The sequence below is a fragment of the Amyelois transitella genome, chromosome 14, assembly GCF_032362555.1.
Source record: "Amyelois transitella isolate CPQ chromosome 14, ilAmyTran1.1, whole genome shotgun sequence".
Classification (NCBI taxonomy): Eukaryota; Metazoa; Arthropoda; class Insecta; order Lepidoptera; family Pyralidae; genus Amyelois; species Amyelois transitella.
This window is the reverse complement of record NC_083517.1, coordinates 1,959,639-1,981,206: the sequence shown is the minus strand read 5'-3', so window position 1 is coordinate 1,981,206 and position 21,568 is coordinate 1,959,639. Positions and strand designations below refer to the sequence as shown.

The following is a 21,568-nucleotide window of genomic DNA, read 5'->3' as shown; positions in this document are numbered from 1 at the left end:
TTCATAATTATATTCTTTTATTTTATATGTAACTTAGAAGTAGGGCATTTAGGCAAAAATGTTAAATGATCACTGAAGATTGTTCATAATTCTCGTGAAGAATTAGTTGTCTTGAGTGCACCCAATACAAGGAACTGAAACAAAATTTGAAATCAACAACTGAAAAATTAAAAACTTTCACACAAAATGACAGCCAGTTGGCAAGTAACTATGCTTTTTATTGTTACCATCAGAAATGTTGAAAGATAATAAATGACATTATTTCCCACACCTCAATGTGAAATGCTTTCAGAGATTGGTTAAGATATGTACCATTTGACCCTACCTACACTATGATGTGCACAGAAATTCTAAACAGACAGTGCTAGTATACATTTAAACTCTAGAACTATATAAATTTTTCATATATTCATGGATAATCCTTTTTGGTAGCATACCAGAATAAGATGAATTAGGGTACAGTTCACAGAGCACATTATATTAGTATTGTTACAGTCTGTTACAAAGTAATACAAAAGACTTACCACTGTTATGAATAAAATCTAAAACAAACTCTACCCTATTTACTTCCTTTTTTGCAAAATATTAGTTTTTTTAAATGTAAGATTATGAAAATGGCAGATTCTCAACATAGCCGAAGTAAGACAGTGCAGTAGTTAGTTATTAAAATGACAAATTGATTTCCAAATACCTGCACAATAAAAAGTTGAGACCCATTTGTCTTATCCATATCTTGCTATTAAGTAAATAGGGTCTTTTGTCAACTTATTACTACAAAGATAATAAAAATGATTACCTCTTAATCCTTATGACACAAATCAAACTCTTCTGAGTATTGCCCCCCAGTATTACAAGACATTGAATTTAACACTCGGAAGGCTTCAGATTACGATAACACTAATACCTAACTTAAGACTAAAACTAAATTAAAATCGTGAGAGTGGTGACCGAGATCTGAAATTCCCACCGTTGCCTGATCCATACCCATTACCGGAGCCATTGCGATTGAAACCGCCTTGCCTGCCGCCACCACCTCCATATGAGTTATTGAAGGATCTGTTTCCACCCGGCCCACCGAAGGACCGGCCCCCTCGGAAGTTACCGCCGCCCCCACGGCCTCCCCTGAAGTTCCCGCCACCGTTGCGGCGAGGGCCGTCCCTTTTCCTCGACAGTTCTACTTTTAGCGTCGCGCCTAACATCTCGAACCCATTCATCGCACTACACGCATCTTCCGCCTCCTGCATGTTTTCAAATTCTATGAACGCAAAACCAGGGGGATTGAGTGCCACCCAAACTGAATTTAGTTTGCCATATTTGTCAAATTCCCTCTCCAAATCTTCTTTTTTGATACCCTCTACAAGACCGCCAACATAAACGCGAGTACCTCCTGAACTCATTGTTAATTTCTGAAAAGAAAGATCATATTTTATCTACAAGGCTTAAAGGTCCCATTCTTTTATTTATAGAATGTGATATTACTACAAAATATAATACTACGCAGCCGTGTAGTGAATAATTAGATACACAGAATAAAACAAAATGTCGCCAAATGCCACGCCAACAACCATGAGCCGTTGCAACAAAAGTTTAATATTAAATACAACTTACCTGTAAATGTGAAGTTAATCTGAGTGATATTCAATATAAATAACAATAAGATTAGTTCTAAATATTAACAAATCTAAAATAAATTCATGGAAACGATACAAATCAATGCTATTTCTTTGGAATGGAGAATAGAGTGAATGAATGAAAGATTGATTATTTGAAATGTCGATTGAGTGAAGAAATTGTGGTATTAGCATGCATTTTGAATTGACCTTATCTACTTGTCTATGCTAGAATAAGGTGAAATGATAATACAACGACGGTAACATGACGCGTGCAATTGCATCTAAGTAGTTATTATTCATGTCATAATTTTCTCGTGGTTTTCTGCACTTACTCGGCAAGGGGTCACAAGACATGGTGACGACGAGAATGAACAGGGTCGCACTCGTGTAGCTTCTCTACTTCTCGCTCAAGAGATTCGTGCGAGGCATAGAGGGCATTAGCTTGAGCATGTACGCTATACGCTATGAAATATGGAATCTCGAACATAAATAAATCGAAGACTATTCTCGATTTAAATTTAAAAAAAATCAATCACTGCACTAACCGGAAGCAACCTGCTATGAATGACAACGAAGAGTGAATGAATGAAAATACGCCTCGTACGCCGCGTACATTGCACACGCACACATTGATATGTTGCTTTGTGTTAGTGAGGTCGGGCCGGCCGGTGAGTGAACTAGAAGGGAAGGAGGAGGCTTTTGAATGCGGAGTGCGGGAAGGGAGGAGGGCATGTAGCCTCCGCTCCACGGTAAACTCGACGGCGACAAACAACGAAAACCGGCCAAACTACTTTGTCCAACGGTCGCGCATCGCGGTGCAACGCGTATTTTCGTTTGTTTTCTTTGAAGCCCCACCTTTGTTTCGTGATTATTGTTTTGATATTGTGCATAGTAGACAAAGTAAACATTTTATTAAAATTACCAAAGTATTGCGATTGTAACGTTTATGCAGTTATCAAACTTATTACTTGCGATAAGTTGGAATATGTGACGAAATAGGTTGCGGGCAGGTGAGGAACGTTGCAGTGAAATGAGTGGATTTGTGTTCAGTTAGTGGAATGTACAGTGGTGAAGACATGGGGGTGCAAAAGAGACATAGCCAGTTCAGTGATACAAAATATAAGTGGAGGACGCTTGTGTTTCTTTTATGTTTTTGTGTTTGTAACGGTCAGGATTACACGGTGACGGGGAATATAGATCCGTATGTGTTGAATAAGACTTCGGGGTTGACGGAATTACCAGGCGGAGTGGTGACAGGTGGTCGTACTGCGTGGAGAAAGAATGGGAGTCCATATCTTCTGCGGGATGATATTTTGGTGGAAAGAGATGCAGAGCTGGAAATCGAGGCAGGAGTAGAGGTGCGGTTTGCACCAATGGTCGGCATCACAGTGCGAGGAAAGCTGATAGCTGTGGTGAGTCACCATTCCATTTAGACGAATAAGCATACGGCCCACGGTAAGTGGTTACCGACTAACCGCTATCTATGACTATCTAGATCCCCGGGTCCTGTGACGCCATGGTTGAGGATACAATTTGGAGAACGCGAAGACGAGAGAGATTGTAGAAAGATAACAATCTCAAACACTATCCACCCCGTGCGAGATAAAGACGTGTTTGTTTCTCCAATCACTTAGTTTTAAGAGTCAAATTGGAATCTGATTAGAAGATTCAAGTAGGAATTTAGGTAAGAAGCTAATATTAGAATTAGTTGCTCCACCAATAGTAGGTACCTACGTTTGATATTAGAACGTTTAGAACTTCTAACAACAATATACATACCTACCTACCTATTTAAAAATGCACACTGCACACCAATCTTTAGTCTAAACTGGTCTAGATTGTTATCTAAGCCGGCGGCTTTATTTTTATTATTTTTTTATCATCTACCTAGACACTGACCGAGGTCGTCCTGGCAAAAGGTCAGGTCCAGAGAACCTTATAGCGACGAGCTTGCTTGAGTAGTAATAATGTAACGTTGTGAAATATGAATGCAATTCTGTCTAGCCGTCCGGAAAAGAGGCCTGATTTTATGTACAAAAAAAACAGAAAGGCGAGGATTTCTTGGATCCCGGATTTAATTCAAAATGGCGGCGAACCAGCGCTTATTAATTACAGCTAATAATAGCTATGAACCTAACGTCGGCATTCTTTAACGTGCCCGTCTCATAGGTCAACTTACGTGCCGGGAATCGAATGTGTTAGGGTTATTCACCAATATCAACCATATGAAAGTAAAATGCCGTCTGACCGCATGACACTTGTATAGAGAGCGGAGGTTTAAAACGTACCTATTTCTCATCATCATGAATAGTTAGATACGTATTTACGTACCTACATAAGATAATGCCAAACTCCACGACCCTTACATCATAGAAATCGGAAATTATACGTTTACCTACAGCTTTACCGCAGCTTTGCCCGCGCGAATTTACTTTATTCTCCTACACGTGCAAATAGCACCTTATACAAAAGAATACAGGTTAATCGCAATACCCACGGAAACTATTGTTTTAACAGAACAAACAAATAGAGATCAAGGAGTAAAATCTGTCTTAGTCCCGACTGCTCCAAAAACGACACGTACCATAAGGACAAATATTTCTTTTTGCAGTTTAGCCGTGGAAAGCCATAGCGAGTCCCTAGTGCTAGTCCATACATACATATCATCACTTCTTTATCCCTAACGGGGAACAGTCTTGGAAACAGAAAGGCAAGGAAAGCTGTATAACTTTATAATGGAATTGAGATTCAAATAGTGACAGGTTGCTAGCCCATCGCCTACAAAAACAATCCAAAGTCTAGTAATTAAATAAACCAAATCTAGATCACCTGCTCGGCTTTCGCTGTTGATAACAAACACTTGATAAATTCCATAGCCCTAGGATAAACTGATAACTTATCAGACCCATTCACTCCCTGTATTGATTACTTCACCTGTTTGTATGTTCGTCGCAAATATTTAACTCAAATATGCGAACGACACGGGTTGGTAAGTATCATCAATGAGAATTTTGAATAGGATGTCTAATATACCAAGTCATGCTTATCTAGTAAGTGGTTTGTGATACTCATAGTAGCACTTCGTCATATTGTTACTCATTTGGTGATAATGTTTGTCTCGTAACCGAACAGGAAGTTGTACTGAAACCACTTCAATCATTTGTCTATGTTAAACCTTCATTTTGTTTTCAATCACTAACACCCTGGCCATTGTACTCGTATATTGTGTCAAGTAGATTCAAAATAATACCTACTGCTCATTCTCTTCTTTCATCAGCTGTGTATTTAAGATTTTATCTTCAAGAAATAAACTTACGTATTCACTGCACGAAGTTAACCTTATGCTTTATTGAAATAGTTACTGAATCACGCTATAATGAATTCAATACGGAAAGTTTACCTCGTACTGAGACTGCCTCCTAGCAAATACCTGATAATGACATGTAAATAACATTTCATTTAAAAATTATAACCAAAAGACTTTGCAATCGATTACGCTTATTATATTATTAAACTAAACCAAAACTAAAAATCGATCAAAACGCAACGAAAGATAAAGAATGTGTTTCATGTACCTACTAAATTGCTTACTATTTCGACGGCCGTTAATTTTATCCATTATTTTCGGTCATAGCATTCCAGAAAATAACCTTATCTTGAATGGTAATGAGTTGAGAAATCCGTTTTCCCTTATCTTCATAAACTTGAGCAATCCAGCACAATTGCGTGGCCATCCATCATAATAATTAGTAAATGCGACATTGCCAGTGCCGTGAATCATTCTCGTGCTAATGAAGGCAGCTGATGGCATAAAGAACCGCCGACCCAGCCCGACCCGGTAATTCAATGAGGCAAATCATTGCTGACCCTTGGCTATCGAGGTCTACTCACTTCCTCGCAGCAGGAAGCTTTAAATCCACTGACGTGAATAATATAAGTACGCTGGACCAAATATTCTCACAAAACGACAGCTAATTTTTGAACCCCATTTGAAGCGCTCCAATGACGAGTGTATGTGTAGTGTACTGGATATAAAATATTACATTTAATACAAATTGCCGCTGTGCCATGTAAATTTCGTAAAAACATTTGTGCGATTTCCCTTTCTTTTCTGTGGAATAACTAGGACTAACTAATAACTAAAAAATTACATCAAAGAACAAGCGAAATAACAAATCATTCCGTCAAATAGAAATCATTCCGTACAAATGGTAAATGTCAATCAAAGGAAAGGCCAATAAATTTGGGATTCTTCTTTTATAGGATATAGCCTGCAACCTGTCACTATTTAAATCTCTATTCTGACGATAAGGGATACAGCAATACGTGGCCTTTCAGTCTTTTCGAGACTGTCGGCTTTAGTCTACCATTTAAGGGATGAAGGCGTGAAAATAGCGAATTTTTAAGTCCAGAGTACAATATACAATTTTGTTCCATTAGCTATTCGAGGTCTAGTTTTTGCAGCAGGAAATTCTAAATTACTTAGCTCGGTCTAGTTTATGGCTAGACCACAGTGCAAGGTGATCTAGATCGCATCTAGTGCTAATTTCCGCTGTGGTCAGCAGGAAAGATTGTAGAATTTCAAATAAGAATTACTATTGGTATTAATTAATCGACTTCAAAAAAGGAGAAGTTTCTCAGTTCGACCATTTGATAACTTTTTTAAATAAATTGTATATCTTCTTTACCATAATATGGCTCTTTATAAATGGTATATATGTATATCATTTTAGATATACGAGTATTATATCGGATATCATTTTAGAATTTCAAACATTTCAAGAAGGTATTCACATTCATACGCGACAGTTTCACGAAATGCAGTGATTCTATTGTGAATATGAAACGAAATTAAATCATCATTTCTCTACACGTATAAGTAAGTAATACGAAAGACACTATGCATTAATTTTCTTTCAATACAATCTGCTTTCACGGGTATTGTCTGCGACATGCAGTGAACGCGATGCATCGCATTGCAACTGTAAACAAAGGCTAGTGTGCATGTTGGTATGACGATTTTCAAAATATACCTATTTCGATTAAATTCGTCGCTTAATCCGTAAATCATCTCGATGTGACTTAGATAATTATTTAAATTCCGTATATACTATAAATCGATTAATCATTACAATGTATTCTCTCGTCCACATTTCTATTCTAAGTTTGGATAAGTTTGAAGTTGACGTTATTGATGAAATGGTGCAGTGCAGTTTGTTATCGCTTCTTCTGCACTGACGCTTTGGAAGCGGCAGTAAACTTTGTTTAAAGTAATTTAATTTTTGACGTTAACCAATGTAGTGATACCAAAAGATATGGCAATTATTTCCATAATACTTAAATATTAATAAAAAGAACTGATTTGAATAAAGAAATTAAATAAATATCAATGATAAATAGTACATAAAATTGTAATGTCCAAAAATCTAATAATAAAGTATTAATAAGTCGGGACTGTTGATTTTAATTAATATGAAATGCTTTAAATTACTATTCGAATTCAAAACAATATATTATCCCAGGAGTTAAAGCAAACAGTTCTTCCCGCGGGCGAAGAGTTGAAGGCACGGGCAAAGATTAGTTAATGATAGTATTGACCGTATAACGACATGCAGGTGGCCATCTACATATATGCATCTGTCTTGGGAGCGTCCATTAATGACATGGGGTCGAGGGTCCGAGTCATACTTTAGTTACTAAAGGTTTAAGAAATTTGAAGGTACGTCCATATCTATATACTTATATTATAAAGCTGAAGAGTTTGTTTGTTTGAACGCGTTTAATCTCAGGAACTACTGGTTCGAATTGAAAAAATATTTTTGTGTTGAATAGACCATTTATCGAGAAAGGTTTTAGGCTATATAACATCACGCTGCAACTAGGAGCGAAGAAATAATGTAAAATGTGAAAAAAAAACGGGGTAAATTATTCATCCTTGAGGGTTACAATGATGCCCAGAATAACTATTCCAAGCGGACGAAGTCGCGGGCACAGCTAGTACAAATAATTTGATACGAATTTGATTTAAAATAATCAAATTTTACTTTATTTTAATTAAGAGCGAGCGGAGCAGTAGGCGGTAGCTAGTCTAGTTATTTTGAAAGAAACGCAACAATTTTTTTAGATATGTATATTAAAAAAAAAACCATGTTAAATTGATCGTAATATGTCGTTCAGCAAGAAGGGTCATTAAGTAATTCTTGCGTGCAAATTTAAAAAAAAAGGTACTTAAGTAATGAACCGCACGTGAAATTTCAGATTTGCCGGTCGACCACAATATAACTTTCACTGGAAAATTGGTCAAATTCTTATTTTTTACTGCATTTTATTTCGTGATCTCTATCGTTTTTGGTTTACTAAAGAACTTTTGAATAGCCTAGAATGATTCAGCTGTATGTATTAATGATGTCGTAAAAGGCGACTAAGTGATAAGCTATTAAACATACTTGCGTTTAGCTGTTTGGCTTTATGATAGAATTGCTAATAAAATTCTTGTTTTAGTCGATAGGTTAGCCACCTGTCACAATTCATTTAAATCTCAATACCATCAATAGGTAGGTTACTTAAATACGCAAGAAACAAAAATAAAACTTATAATGTGTACTATACTTAGTAGGTATTAGGTAGGTACATAAAATTAATAAAGAAACCCGAGTATCTACTAAATTATTGTAGCTTTAATTATTGAGATAACTTGACAATCTTACTAGCAAGCGTTCTTTTACGTTCAAGGAATTTACCTCGATACATTTTAAAACATTTCGCTTTCGGCGTTTTTATCTAAGTCAACAAAGTCTCCAACTTTCTTGTGTAATTAGGACCGTTGATATCAAAATCGTGTCAAGATCTGTAAACATTGATAACCGCATCCGACAACACGTACTAAGGGAACCTTTACAACTTATGATTAGATTTTTTTATCTAGGAAAAATGTATGTATATTACCAGCTTTAGTTTAGAACTGCTGACAAATGCAGACTACTTGAGGAACAGATGTCTGCCCATGCCGCTACCACCAGGCCAACAAGATCATGGCTGGACGTCGCAAAAGATGATATTTCAGCCAATGGACTGAAACACGACGTGATGTGATTATATATTTATTTTATATCTTCTTTAAAACCACTCATCAGAAAATTTATTCATCATGGTTTCTATGATATAGATGAAGGAGTCGCACCGTGCGAATCCGGGTTGAGTCGCTAGTATATTTAAAGTTGTGTATGTTGGTGTCACATCATAATAATGTTGATGTCTCTTAAACAGACTTCTTACTTTTCTCGTCTGCCTGCCGCGTTTCTATTACTGACCGTGACTTCCTGACTTGAGAGTGTAACTTTATTATAATATACTAGCGACCAGCCCCGGCTTCGCACGTTAGCATTTATACATATAAATCTTCCTCTTAAATCACTCTATCTATTGAAAAAACTGCTTCAAAATCCGTTATGTGCTTTTAAAGATCGTATGACTTTGCTTTATACTATGTAGTGATTGCATCGTTAAGTTCATTGAATAATCAGAGTAAAAGCTACTGGGAGAAAGTTCTTTTTCACGAAAATGGGAACCGGGAACCTCATACCGTCCCTTTCATTTCCCATTTTAAAGAATAGGACCTACTTGATAACGACCTGTTATCGTGGCCAAACGATAATGAAACCGTAATTCCGATACAGTTAACTGTTACGCTTGGTTAACAATGTTGACTACAGGAGTAGCCTTGAGATCTAATAGAATTGTCCGAGTCATTTGTAGAGTAACACAAAAGATACAAATTTACGGTTTAAGTTTACGGTATATGGACGGATTCTGAGAATTAGATGTAAATTTCGCGGTTTTACGTAACCAAAGGTCGTCAACTTGTTACAGATCTCGCTTTTTTTGGGATTAAACTATAAATATAGACTTTTACAGAGACTCCGATCATGTGAAAAATTACAGTGTTTCTAATGAAAGCCTCTTTCTATCAGTTATTTTGAGTTTATGCATTGGCAACATGCAAAAAGATTTTTATCTACATCTTCCTCCTTTTAAGTCCTGGTTGCATCCTTACCACCCTGGAGAGGAGCCCGGAGTAAGCTCTTGACCATGGATCCTGGATTGGGTGAGTCAGGTTTTTACACGAAGCGACTCCCATCTGATCTCCGCAACCTTTGCAGGAGAACCTGATTGAGCAGGTTACTTCACGATATTTTTCCTCACCGTAAGAGCATCGGTTAGTATTCAAACTAATGTAAAATAGTAATTGGTACATGGTCGCGGTGGACCAACACAACACACACAAAGATTTTTATCCTCCCAAGGTAATCTGATAGGGATTAAAAGCCTTGAAACTATTGATAGCTGTCAACACCAGCATTTCAAAAAGGTTGGCGTAAGCCAACACGTAAAGTCACAGGCTTATCTTCAAAATTTAAATTTTTATCTATTTATGATGTGGTCTTACAATACTTAGAAAATAAAACGTAAATCCACTCCATCTCATTCCCACGGATTTCGTAAAAGGCGACTAAGAGATCAGGGCAACCTGTCGCTTATTTATAAAATTTATACCTACATACATACATACTTAAAATCACGCCTTTTTTCCTGGAGGGATAGGCAGAGACTACATCTTTCCACTTGCTACAATCCCTGCAATGCCCTGCATACTTCCTTCGCTTCCATCCACATTCATAACTCTCTTCATGCAAGCTCGGCAGTTTCGGGTCACTAGTCTAGGTCTTCCCACTAAATTATGAAATTCATTATACTTAAACATTTTACATCCTTATAATCTTGTTACTATTTACCCCGTCTACCCCGTAAAGGACAAAGACGCGAGTGTGTAATGGAATCTCGATGTAGTTGCGTAGGATTCACATTCTAGTGTCAATCTTCGATGGTCACTTACGTCACATGAGTCACGAATGATGAATCATAAGTGAAACTCTCAGTTAGACGTACTCTGCACCGTATATTTTATCACGGAGACCCAGATAATGCAACTAGTGCAAGTTATTCTACCGATAATGGAACTACAAACATCTTGGTTAGTATAATGGGGTCGTGTTTATTTGAAATTGAAAATAATTATAAAATTCTTCGTGTTTACGACATAAATACAAAATTATTTTCTTATGTTTTATCATTAGTGGAAATGTAGGTATATTTATTTTGAGTTGTGTTTTGAGATACTGTCTCAAAAATACTATATTTCATTATTAAAACTTAACTAGATAAACATCACAGGCCCAGGCCAATTAGAAAAAGTTCCGTTTTTCAATTTAATAATAGCAAGTGATCAATCTTGTACTACAAAAGAAAACCGTTTTATGGAAAAAAAAACGCGTAATATATTTACTTATGCACAATTCGACAAAAAGTTATACATACATATAATCACGTCAATATCCCTTGCGAGGTAGACACAGCCGATAGTATTAAAAGACTGATATGCCACGTTCGGCTTACAAAGAGGAAAACGTAGCAGTCTGTGGCTCTGTTTATCCCAATGGAGATAAAGATGTGATAGAATAAGTAAAAAAGCATACATTTTTTTTACTAAAATAACTTTTGTAAAGATATAGAACCGCCTCCAATGTATATATCCTTTTTTGAAGCACTTTCCTGTAAATCGCAACAAAATCATACATAAAACATGCTGGAAGAAATTTCTTTAAAAATAAGTAGTGCCCTTGTACTGAATTTCTCTTTATATTAAGTTTTATTCTTATTTTCCTTGATATACATAAATATAAAAATACATACATACAGGTCAAATACATACTCAGAACCACCATCTTTTTTTGAAAGCGGTTAAAAAGTAAAGATGTTTTGTATTGTTCCGTAAACAATCGAATTTCAGGCCATTGGACGGCTCCATACTTCTTTCCTTGACACTAATAAGATAAGTAAGTGAAGTAGGTACCATGTGTTTTAAACAATGACCGATCGATCGGTTACCTTCAAAGGTGTTTCGAACAGAAGCTATATTGAATAGACGGTAATTAACTATGAACATATTTGATAATATTGTCTTCATTTTTACGCACACAAATTGCCTTTGCATGATTGATTTTCATGGTTTACGGCCAATAGATAAAAGAAATACGGAGGAAGTAAGCCATAGTAAGCTATTTCTTTAACAGTTTTACCAGTTTCTTTAAAGTTATAACGAATGATGTAGTAGTTACTAATAAGAGGAAAAATACGTTAAAAATTTATTCAAATTAACTAGAACTGAAAACACTGAAAAAGGGAAGATAACCAAGTAAACTAAATGATTACATCTAATTATTTTTTAGATTAGGTTAAATTGTTATAACGTTTAGTTTATTTTCATTAGTTTTTAATTTACGTTTATAATATTGATGAAAAAATATAACTTTGACAAAACAAGAATTTAACTAAAGTTATGTGCGTAACACACAATACACACACACGAAGCACATAATTATCACGTCTTTATCTCACACGGATTAGACTGAGCCAATTATATAGCCATAATTATAGAAATCAATCCAAAAATCGCGGTCCCGTTGTGATAACCAAATAACGAGTTCACTAAACCGGTTTCGATGCTGCATTTCTTCGGGCTATTGTTACCTTTTGAGGTCACGGCGATGTTGAACATAACATTTCATTTGGTGCGTATGCTTAGTCTGGTCGTCTTACGTAATGCCAGTCACGCATTGAAGGTTAGGGTCATGGTAATTTGAACTTTACTAACGGCTCATTAGTTAGTCCAAAATGGCGGTTTGCACAGGTGTTTAGTCGCCAGCCATATCCTTTTATTACTAACTAGGGGCCGCGCGCCACTTCGTCGGCGTGGAGTCAATCCCGCGGGAACTCCGGGATAAAAAGTCCATCCATCCTGACATACTCACAAACTTTCGCATTTATAATATTAGTAGGATTTCGTTGTAATTGTAACTTCAGTTGAAAGAAAGAAGGAAAAAGTTTTATTTGGCGTAAAAGGTGACATTACATTGTTCATAAAGCATATGCATGTGTATGATAAGGTGTACACAATGCGTTAATGCGCTAAACTTACTCTTATTCTCTAATATCTTAGTGATCATTTCTGTTTACAAAAACGTGTTCATTGAACCTAGCTACTTTATATGTCCTATCATTTGCCTTCACTAAATTCTTCTGTGTTTCTTTTGTAGTCAATTTTCAATCAAGTTCTTTTCTATGTCCTTTGCTTGCTGAACCAAATGTCAAACACGAAATTAAGAAATAACTGTAAAAAAATATTTACTAATCACATTTCTGTGCCTTATCCTGCCTTTTGTTAGAATAGGTTTTAAATTATATTTAAAACTAGCGGACCCGACAAACTTCGTTCTGTCAAAAAGAATTTAGACTCTTCGTTTTAGTTAGAAAACGTTTGTATAGTAAAAAGAAAAACGCTGTTTTAGGGGATTTCCGGCAACTCTTCGAATTTTTCTCCCCATAAAAACCATCCTCGAACATTTCAAAAAAAGAATTGGTCAAATTGATCCAGGCGTTGTTGAGTTATGCGCTTACCAACACATTCTGCTATTCATTTTTATATTATAGATTTTCAGTAGTAGAAATGATTTCTCTTCAGAGACGCGACTGTGACCTCGTTTAACTATAAACTGGCAGCGAGGTACCGTTTTACAAGTGGGGCATGTAAATGCACCTCGAAGGATATGACGAGGTAACACGCGATGCGGATCGAATGCTACAATACTTTCCAAAAACCGGTAGGATATTGTACAACTATCGGCATTTATAAAAATAATAATTTTATATAAAAAAATAGCTTCTTCTACCAAATTCAAATGTATTCTACGACATTTTATATCACTTATTAATTGACATCTTTTGGTTTCAACATTGGAATTTGAAACCATTTGGAACATTGATTGACGTCAAATAAATTACTTAAAACTAAGTTCACTGCCGCTTCCAAAGCTTCAGTGCGGTAACGAACTGCAATGCAGCACTTTCTTCAACAACGTCAACTTCACTTACCAGTACATCGAGCGAGTGTAAAGTTATTTGAATGAAAAAAGGTATGTTGTGACAGACTAGCTCACATACTAATGGGTAGCGCGGACGGAGCAGGTACCAGACAGCTTAGAAGATATATACCTATACTTTTCCTTCAAAATCCAATTTTCGAATACAAATTATAGTTATTGGACTAGCTTCTAATACTGTTAATAGGATGACCTTCGTAGAACCCTGCTGGTATTCCGTCGACCACAATCTAACTTGACTTATTTTACTTACGTCATTACACTGTCTAAGCACAGAATTAATTTTGTGTAGGCACGCCCAATAATAGTAAGTAGGCACTTACTAAGGCAATAACTAAATTATTAGTCCCCTCAACAGTGCTTAACGTAATAATTTTGACTCCGGGGTAGTATCTAAATAGTTAGGGAGAGGGGGAGAGAGGTGTGAGAGAAGTCTTAGCACAGATCATAGTACTGGTCGGTGGTAATACATACATACATATGTATAATCACGTCCATATCCCTTGCGGGGTAAACAGGGCCAAGAGTCTCGAAAGACCCATAGGCCACGTTCAGCTGTTAGCTGTTACGGTCTTAGTAGCTATATTGTGTCTGTCGACTTAGTATTTTTTATTTTATATTTCTCCGTAAAATGTATAACTTAATAGACCTAACATTACAAGCATTATGCCGTGTGGTTCCCGGCACCAATAGAAAAAAGAATAGGACCACTCCATCTCTTTCCCATGGATGTCGTAAAAGGCGACTAAGGGATAGGCTTATAAACTTGGAATTTTTCTTTTAGGCGATGGGCTAGCAACCTGTCACTATTTGTTTCACATTTTTATCATTAAGCCAAATAGCTGAACGTGGCCATTTAGTCTTCAAGACTGTTGGCTCTGTCTACCCCGCATGGGATATAGACGTGACCATATGTATGTATGTATTACAAGCATTGTCATCTACAAATCTATCATTATCTATAGAAAAATTAATCGTGGGTCAAACGAAATAAATACATTTATGATAAGACATAACCAACGCAGGCGCAGTATTTATTAATAGCTACGCATTACGCTACCGGTATTAAAATGCCATGTATGGCTCGGCATCGGTAGGTTGTGTTACTGCAATTTACATACAAGGCGAGTACAGTGGGACACTTACAAACGCACCTCTGTATTGTACGTATTGTTTCTAGGGTGGTATCGTTTTCTAAGTAGTCCATTGTACATGTTGGAGGATACAGTTCAATGTCTGCTAAATCGTGCGATCTCTACGCCCTGTTTCCTTCACGCTGCGCCGTGCCTACATTTAGCCCTGTTCACCTGTCACCGTCATTTCTTATCGGAAACTTTGCGAAGTTCTAAAAATTATATAAGTATAGATACTTTTGATTTATGAACAGTGTTCTTGGTGGCCGAATGGATAGGGTGCCCGATTAAAATGCGTGATGCGCATAAAGGCACAGATTCAAGTCCCACATCGGCCGTATGTATGTTACATGTGTTATTAGGATTGTGTTTTTTCTTTGGTGATTTCGAAGAAAATGCAAAACAATAAAGAGGATGTAAAGACTCAAGCCAATCATAAAAGTTCATTTTGCACAACAAGACTGACCGGGGATTTAACCCACCTTTGGTTAAGAAACATTAGACTAGAATTTGATCACAGGCCTTAAATTTTTAACATTTTATGTATGAGTGCTTGTTTGGGCAACCACTATTGCGTGGAAATACTAAGCTGCAATTCCAAGATTAAGCCCCTTGGTTCGTTGCACGGTTAATGTCAGCCATTTTGCGGAATTCGACCGTGGTGTTCACAGCGTGAAGTCTGATGACATCACGGTTGAGAGCATCCAACGTCTTCTAGCTTTCGAAAATACCTGTCTGTGAAAAAATAACTTAAAAATTGAATGCCACCATCTAGAACAGAACCATATCTTTCTCACTTATGTCGTAAAAGGCGACTAAGAGATAGGCCTATGACCCATTATTGTAGGCGATAATGACATGAGATGCTACATGTCTGTTGTGCACCCAGCCCAAGTACAACTCAAAGATCAATCGTACCCATACTGGTAATACTTATAAATGTAAGTATGGCTACAGATTTACTAGTAAGTTTGTTTGTTACCTTTTTACGCTTTAACCACTGAACCGGTCTTCAGGAAATTTTGCATACATTTAGTATGGAGTACGGAGAAGGACATAGGGACGGTCAAAATCTAGAATACGAAAAAAGACACAAAACAGTGCATAAGACCATAGCTTCTTAGTGAACATGTTCCAAATGGCATAAGCTTGGTATGGCATAAGGTTGGGTAAACCTGTAAAATCCATATTCGACAGCCAATATAGATCCTAAATGGCAGATAGCCAGAAGGGAACGTGAATGCAATATGCATTTACATCTTGCGCAAGCGCATCGCATCTGGGTATTCGTTCGATTTGGAAGAAAGATTTATGAGTAGTTCTTGATTTAATGTGTATTGCATTACTGATTGTGCTCAAATTTAATAAAAATAGAACTGGTTGCTTTGTTGGTATTTTCTATGCAAATGCATACGCAATTATTGTTTAGTTTGTACAACAATATTCATGTTGTTTGTAACATAACAAACATATAATCACGTCTTTTTCAACCCTTGCGGGGTAGACAGAGCCAACAGCCACCAAAAGACTGAAAGGCCACGCTCAGCCGCCTGGCTCAATGATCGAAGTGAGATTCAGATAGTGACAGATTGCTAGCCCATCGCCTAAAAGAGGAATCCCAAGTATGTAAGCCTATCCCTTAGTCACCTTTTACGACATCCATGGGAAAGAGATGGAGTGGTCCTATTCTTTTTTCTATTGGTGCCGGCAACCACACGGCAATAAAAAACAACATTTCTATCACTGAACGAATTTGGATAAATTCCAAAAAGCAAGATCTAATCCTTGAATTTTAACGGAAGCAAAGTTTCAGGCAAAAACTAGTATCGTAAATACATATGTACGAGTATATTTGTGCAGTATTCGATATGCAGTTATTACACAAGTCTGTTATTTAATACTCGTACCTGCATACGTTGCGTGGGCCTCCAAAAGTGTTATGTTTCAATTGGGTGTCTTGTCTAGACAGCTATTATGTGAAAGTAGTTCTTTAGATTCGGGTCATTGCCAGTGTTTGATGCTTTAAATCCATCATCATCATTAATCCATATAAATGGGGCTTTGAATCTTTTGTCTCTTAACATCCCGTAGTTTTATTAAAAAATAGGTGATTATGTGGTCGTGTGATTTTCGAAAAACGCTACGGTCCACTCTCTGATAAAACGAAAAAATGAGTGAATCAAAGTTAGTGCCGTGTGGTTCCCGGCACCAATACAAAAAAGAATCGGACCACTCCATCTCTTTCCCATGGATGTCGTAAAAGGCGACTAAGTTATAGACTTAAAAACTTGAGATTCTTTTTTTAGGCCATGGGCTAGCAACCTGTCTCTATTTGGATCTCAATTCTATCATCAAGCCAAAAAGCTGAACGTGGCCTATCACTCTTTTCAAGACTTTTGGCTCTGAGTACCCCGCAAGGGATATAGACGTGATTATATGTATGTATGTGGTCGTGTTTGTGTATTGTCAAATTATTGACAGTTAAACAGTTTCAGGTTGCTGGTGTTTATTATACCCTGGACTTCTCAGCATAGCGTGTGATGTAGCTTTAAACCCAAGAGCCATATTTAGACAAAGGTTAACATCGGCTACACTTAACGGCATTTGGATGCACCTCGGATGCAACGTAATTGCATCACATATTAAATTTTGATTTTGCCGGCCTCTGTGGCGCAGCGGTAGTACGCTTGTCTGTGACACCGGAGGTCCCTGGTTCGAATCCCGGCTAGGGCATGATGAGAAAAGAACTTTTTCTGATTGACCTGGGTCTTGGATGTTTATCTATATAAGTATTTATTATAAAATATAGTATCGTTGATTTAGCCTCTCGTAACACAAGTCTCGAACTTACTTCGAGGCTAACTCAATCAGTGTAATTTGTCCTATATATATTTATTATTTTTATTTATTTATTATCATTAAAGGCTCCCCTCTCTCCCCTTTCAACCAGAACCTAGTAATATTCCTTTTACTAAGCTTACAAATAGGTGGGTACGCTATTTCGTGATAATGTAACGTAAAACTATGTTTTATATAACAAGCGATAAACCAATGCCATTCATATCATATTGATCTATATGAAGGCCCAGCCTGTAATCTGCACTTATACCTTCGATTTTTTTAATCTATCTAACCGCACCTAACTAAGACATGTACCTATGTTATCTATTAACACGAAATTTAAGAGTTTGATAAATAACATTTTACAATCATTATTTGTGCTGTGAATGGGTAAAATAATCTTACTGCAACACTTTTTGCAAAAATCATGATGACATTTTTTTTCTGAATCAAATCATGAAAAAATTGCACTATTTCGAATTCCCATAATCGATTCGCTTTTCCACTTCGTGATATAAAATTGCGATGTTGAGAACAGCTGCTCAACAGAAAAGTCGTCACGAGTTCACGAAACAAAACCTGGGGCCCTACCTCGGTTCTACTCTAGTATTAACATCCGGAACGAAGGTACGAAACGAAAGTTACGCAAATGATTTTTTGTGTTACGTCGCAAGTCCTAAGGAAAAGGATATTTCCATGCAGGCATTTAAAATCTGAGATCAGCACACGCATGATAACACATAATGTTTCCTCAAAATATCACCTAAAACATTTTAAAGTCTGGCTGTAAATTATAAAATATAGTTAAAATTAAAAAAAGTAGTGTATTGCTAAAAAAATATGAAATAAAAACGCATTTATGTTTTACTCATAATTTATTTTTATTGTTGCGCTAAATGTTTAGCATGTATTTAAAGTCGCCGTCTAGTAAATCTACAGAAACAGATAAGCCACGACTTAAACGGGTTACCTATCCTAACCCGTTGATGGGTTAGGTTAGGAAGACTACCTAACCCACCAACGGTACTGATACATTAGTTAGTGTACATACTACATCTCATAATCCTTTAATTAGACTCAAATAAATTTACTTTGACGTTTCAACGAACGTTCGTTCGAAAGACGTTGCATGCAATACGATAGTAGGACCCTAGGACGAGCATTTGGCACGGGAGATAGTATCGTTCTGTGACTATCGTCGCGCTCTGGTTGTGCTCATGAAAAGCGTGACAAACTGAGTGTTTCTGATCGCTGTAAAACGAGTAAAATGGGGCGCACTCGCTTTTTTGATGCGGAAACATTTTTTGAACAACTATCGTTTTTAATCTGTACAATGAAAGAGGTTTTCACAGCTTCGAGGCTGCATATTATGTAAAGCTATAGGAAATTGTCAAGTTCTCCCATTTCTGGATAGTGTGACGGCGATTTTTTTTTCACAGACATAAGGAAGCTAATCTTCTACTTAATAAAGTTTGTAACTTTGTTTGTTTGTAGCGGCTAATCTTCGCAAATACTATACTGAGCATGATAATTCTTTCGCCAATGAAGAGGTACATTATGTCTGTAGGTACGTATGTATCATGTTGGGCCGCTAGTATTATAAAAACAAAAAATATATATTTATTTCCAAAATAAAAAAACCTTCTCTACATTGGTGTAATTTCACTTAGAGTTATATTATACTAGACTTAATCTTTCGAAGTAACATAGGATAGTGTTCTTTTTGGAGCGAAAAGTCTAGTAATTACATTTCTCAAACTACATCAAATTTGGTTCGGGGTTAACAACCTTAGTCGTCTTGTACAATAGTTAACTGGAGGTTAGGCACGATCACGACGCTGCGTTCGCATAAGGTCGTGATATCGTGAACTAACGATCAATAAAACTATGTAACAGTGTCTCATTATTATAAAAGAAATAGGTTTGTTAGCGTAACATTCTTCCCTTTTATTTGGATTTTCCATTTTATTTCTCTCTAAATACTTCCTTTCTTAGGTATTAAAAGTAGAGATCAAGTCGCAATTCGTCCATTTTGGTATCACTGCATATTATAATATAGATACAATAATATAGAATTCTTCTTTTGTTTTTTAACCAGTTACATAATTTAGTTACCGAAGTGGACGAAGGGTTTTTCATGCAGCTTGACTAACGTAAATTTTCTTTAAATAAAACATATTTAACGTTGAACTTCTTCTTTTGCGAAAATATTGAAAAATAAATCTTTTTTACGACAGAAAGAAAATATTATAGTAATTGAAAATCGCCAGAGTGTCCCTCCACACGACGGCTAATGCATCGTGAATAGATCCACCTTCAACTTTTAATTAAATATTTGAGATTTTTCTATTTATGTATATAGATCATGATAAATAATACCTTTAATTTGTTAGTTTTCAAAGAGTATATAGGATGACTGCAGTAATATTACTTATACATTCGAAAAGTACACAGTGCAACACACAGACAATTTTCACTGTGTATGACACACTATAAATTTCAGCTATTAATTGAGTAGGTAATGTATTTTTTAAATATTTATAGAATAAATTTGTGTACAACCAATTCCTCAAACACAACTACGGCTAGATTAGATAATTATATCGCTGATATGAATTACATCTTCTACGGAAGGAATTCCACTAACTTTAACTAGGTGGATATATACCTAGTTACTACTTATTAGGTACATTTACTATATATGTACAATAATATACTCGTACATTAACTAGTAGGATAAAACAGTTTTTTTTCAAAATTGGATACAAGGTATCACTTATTGACGTCACATCACATAAATCTAATTATAACTATAACCGCTTCCAAAGCGCAAGTGTAGAAGAAGCGGCGGAACAAACTTCACTGCAGCATTTTCACCGGACGTCAATTTACAAATATAGATCTCTTAAATCTAAATCGTGGACGAATGCACATTATCTACATTAAAAACAGGAATGAATGTAATTTTATTATCGAGTTATTGTGTTTTCTTTGGGATCATTCCTGTTTTCACGTGTTGTTTATAAGGCTAAGTAAGCTAAGGGGAAGGTATTAAAGAAATATAAAACTTATTTTCAGCTATATTTTATTGCGACATCAAGTGAAAGATATTTTTTCACTATGAATAGGTTTTTTTTAATGAAGCCAATTGGAGTCGGAGATCAAACTAGTGAGTCACTTTGTGTCCTAGCAAGAGAGGAAGCATCCGAAACCAACATTTATATAAATTTTAATGTTGGAGATTTTTAGCATATTTAATGATAGAGAGATATATAAAGTCCACTTAAATCTGAATAAATTAGTGAGTACTCGGTCTTCAGTATGCAAACCTAAAGTCACAGGATTCAGCTTACAAAAAAAAGTTCATTGTACGATCATTGTCCGAAAACTATGCCGTGACCAGGGACGCTGTGAAATTTCAATTCATAACTTAAAACAATAGCTCGAATTTCATATCCGCGACGGTTTTAGTATACGGTTAAATTTAACTTCCGTAGTTACAAGGTAACTATTACAGAAATCCAAATAATAAGCTACCTGTCTAACCGCAGTGTTTCTTTATAAATGCATACATATGGTCACGTCTATATCCCTTGCGGGGTAGACAGAGCCAACAGACTTGAAAATACTGAATGTTCACGTTCAGCTATTTGGCTTAATGATAGAATTGAGATTTTAATAGTGACAGGTTGCTAACCCAACGCCTAAAAAAGAATCCCAAGTTTGTAAGCCTATCCCTTAGTCGCCTTTTACGACATCCATGGGAAAGAGACGGAGTGGTCCTATTCTTTTTTGTATTGGTGCCGGGAACCACACGGCACCAATAAAAAAAAATCTTTCTTTATAAATACATGCTAAAAAGTCACTATTAATGTATTTCAAGCCATCCACCTAAATGTGGCTTTTAACTTATGATTATTTACTTTGTCTAAACTGTTAAGAATGAAGTTGGGATAATTATGTGTGTTTGTGTCAATCAAGGGAA

At 36.2% G+C, this 21,568-nt stretch overlaps 2 protein-coding genes across 2 annotated transcripts in view; one reads left to right on the top strand and one right to left on the bottom strand.

Moving 5' to 3' along the window:
• On the bottom strand, nucleotides 1-1,766 carry LOC106130926 (RNA-binding protein Rsf1). The gene is made up of 3 exons (XM_013329873.2): nucleotides 1,609-1,766; nucleotides 797-1,406; nucleotides 1-134 (listed from the first exon to the last, which is right to left on the bottom strand). Exon 2 carries the CDS (start codon nucleotides 1,395-1,397, stop codon nucleotides 927-929), a length of 471 nt encoding a protein of 156 aa, XP_013185327.1. The 5' UTR covers nucleotides 1,398-1,406; nucleotides 1,609-1,766; the 3' UTR covers nucleotides 1-134; nucleotides 797-926.
• Nucleotides 1,767-2,288: 522 nt separating this feature from the next.
• LOC106130893 (protein bark beetle) overlaps nucleotides 2,289-21,568 on the top strand; it is a 40,833-nt gene continuing 21,553 nt past the window's right edge. The window contains exon 1 of the mRNA XM_060947606.1: nucleotides 2,289-3,025. Within this exon, the coding sequence (XP_060803589.1) occupies nucleotides 2,672-3,025 (354 nt within the window). The 5' untranslated portion in view covers nucleotides 2,289-2,671. The remainder of the gene's footprint in view (nucleotides 3,026-21,568) is intronic.

Coding starts and splice junctions, on each gene's coding strand:
- LOC106130926 (XM_013329873.2), bottom strand. CDS start 1,397: ATGAGTTCAGGAGGTACTCGCGTTTATGTTGGCGGTCTTGTAGAGGGT.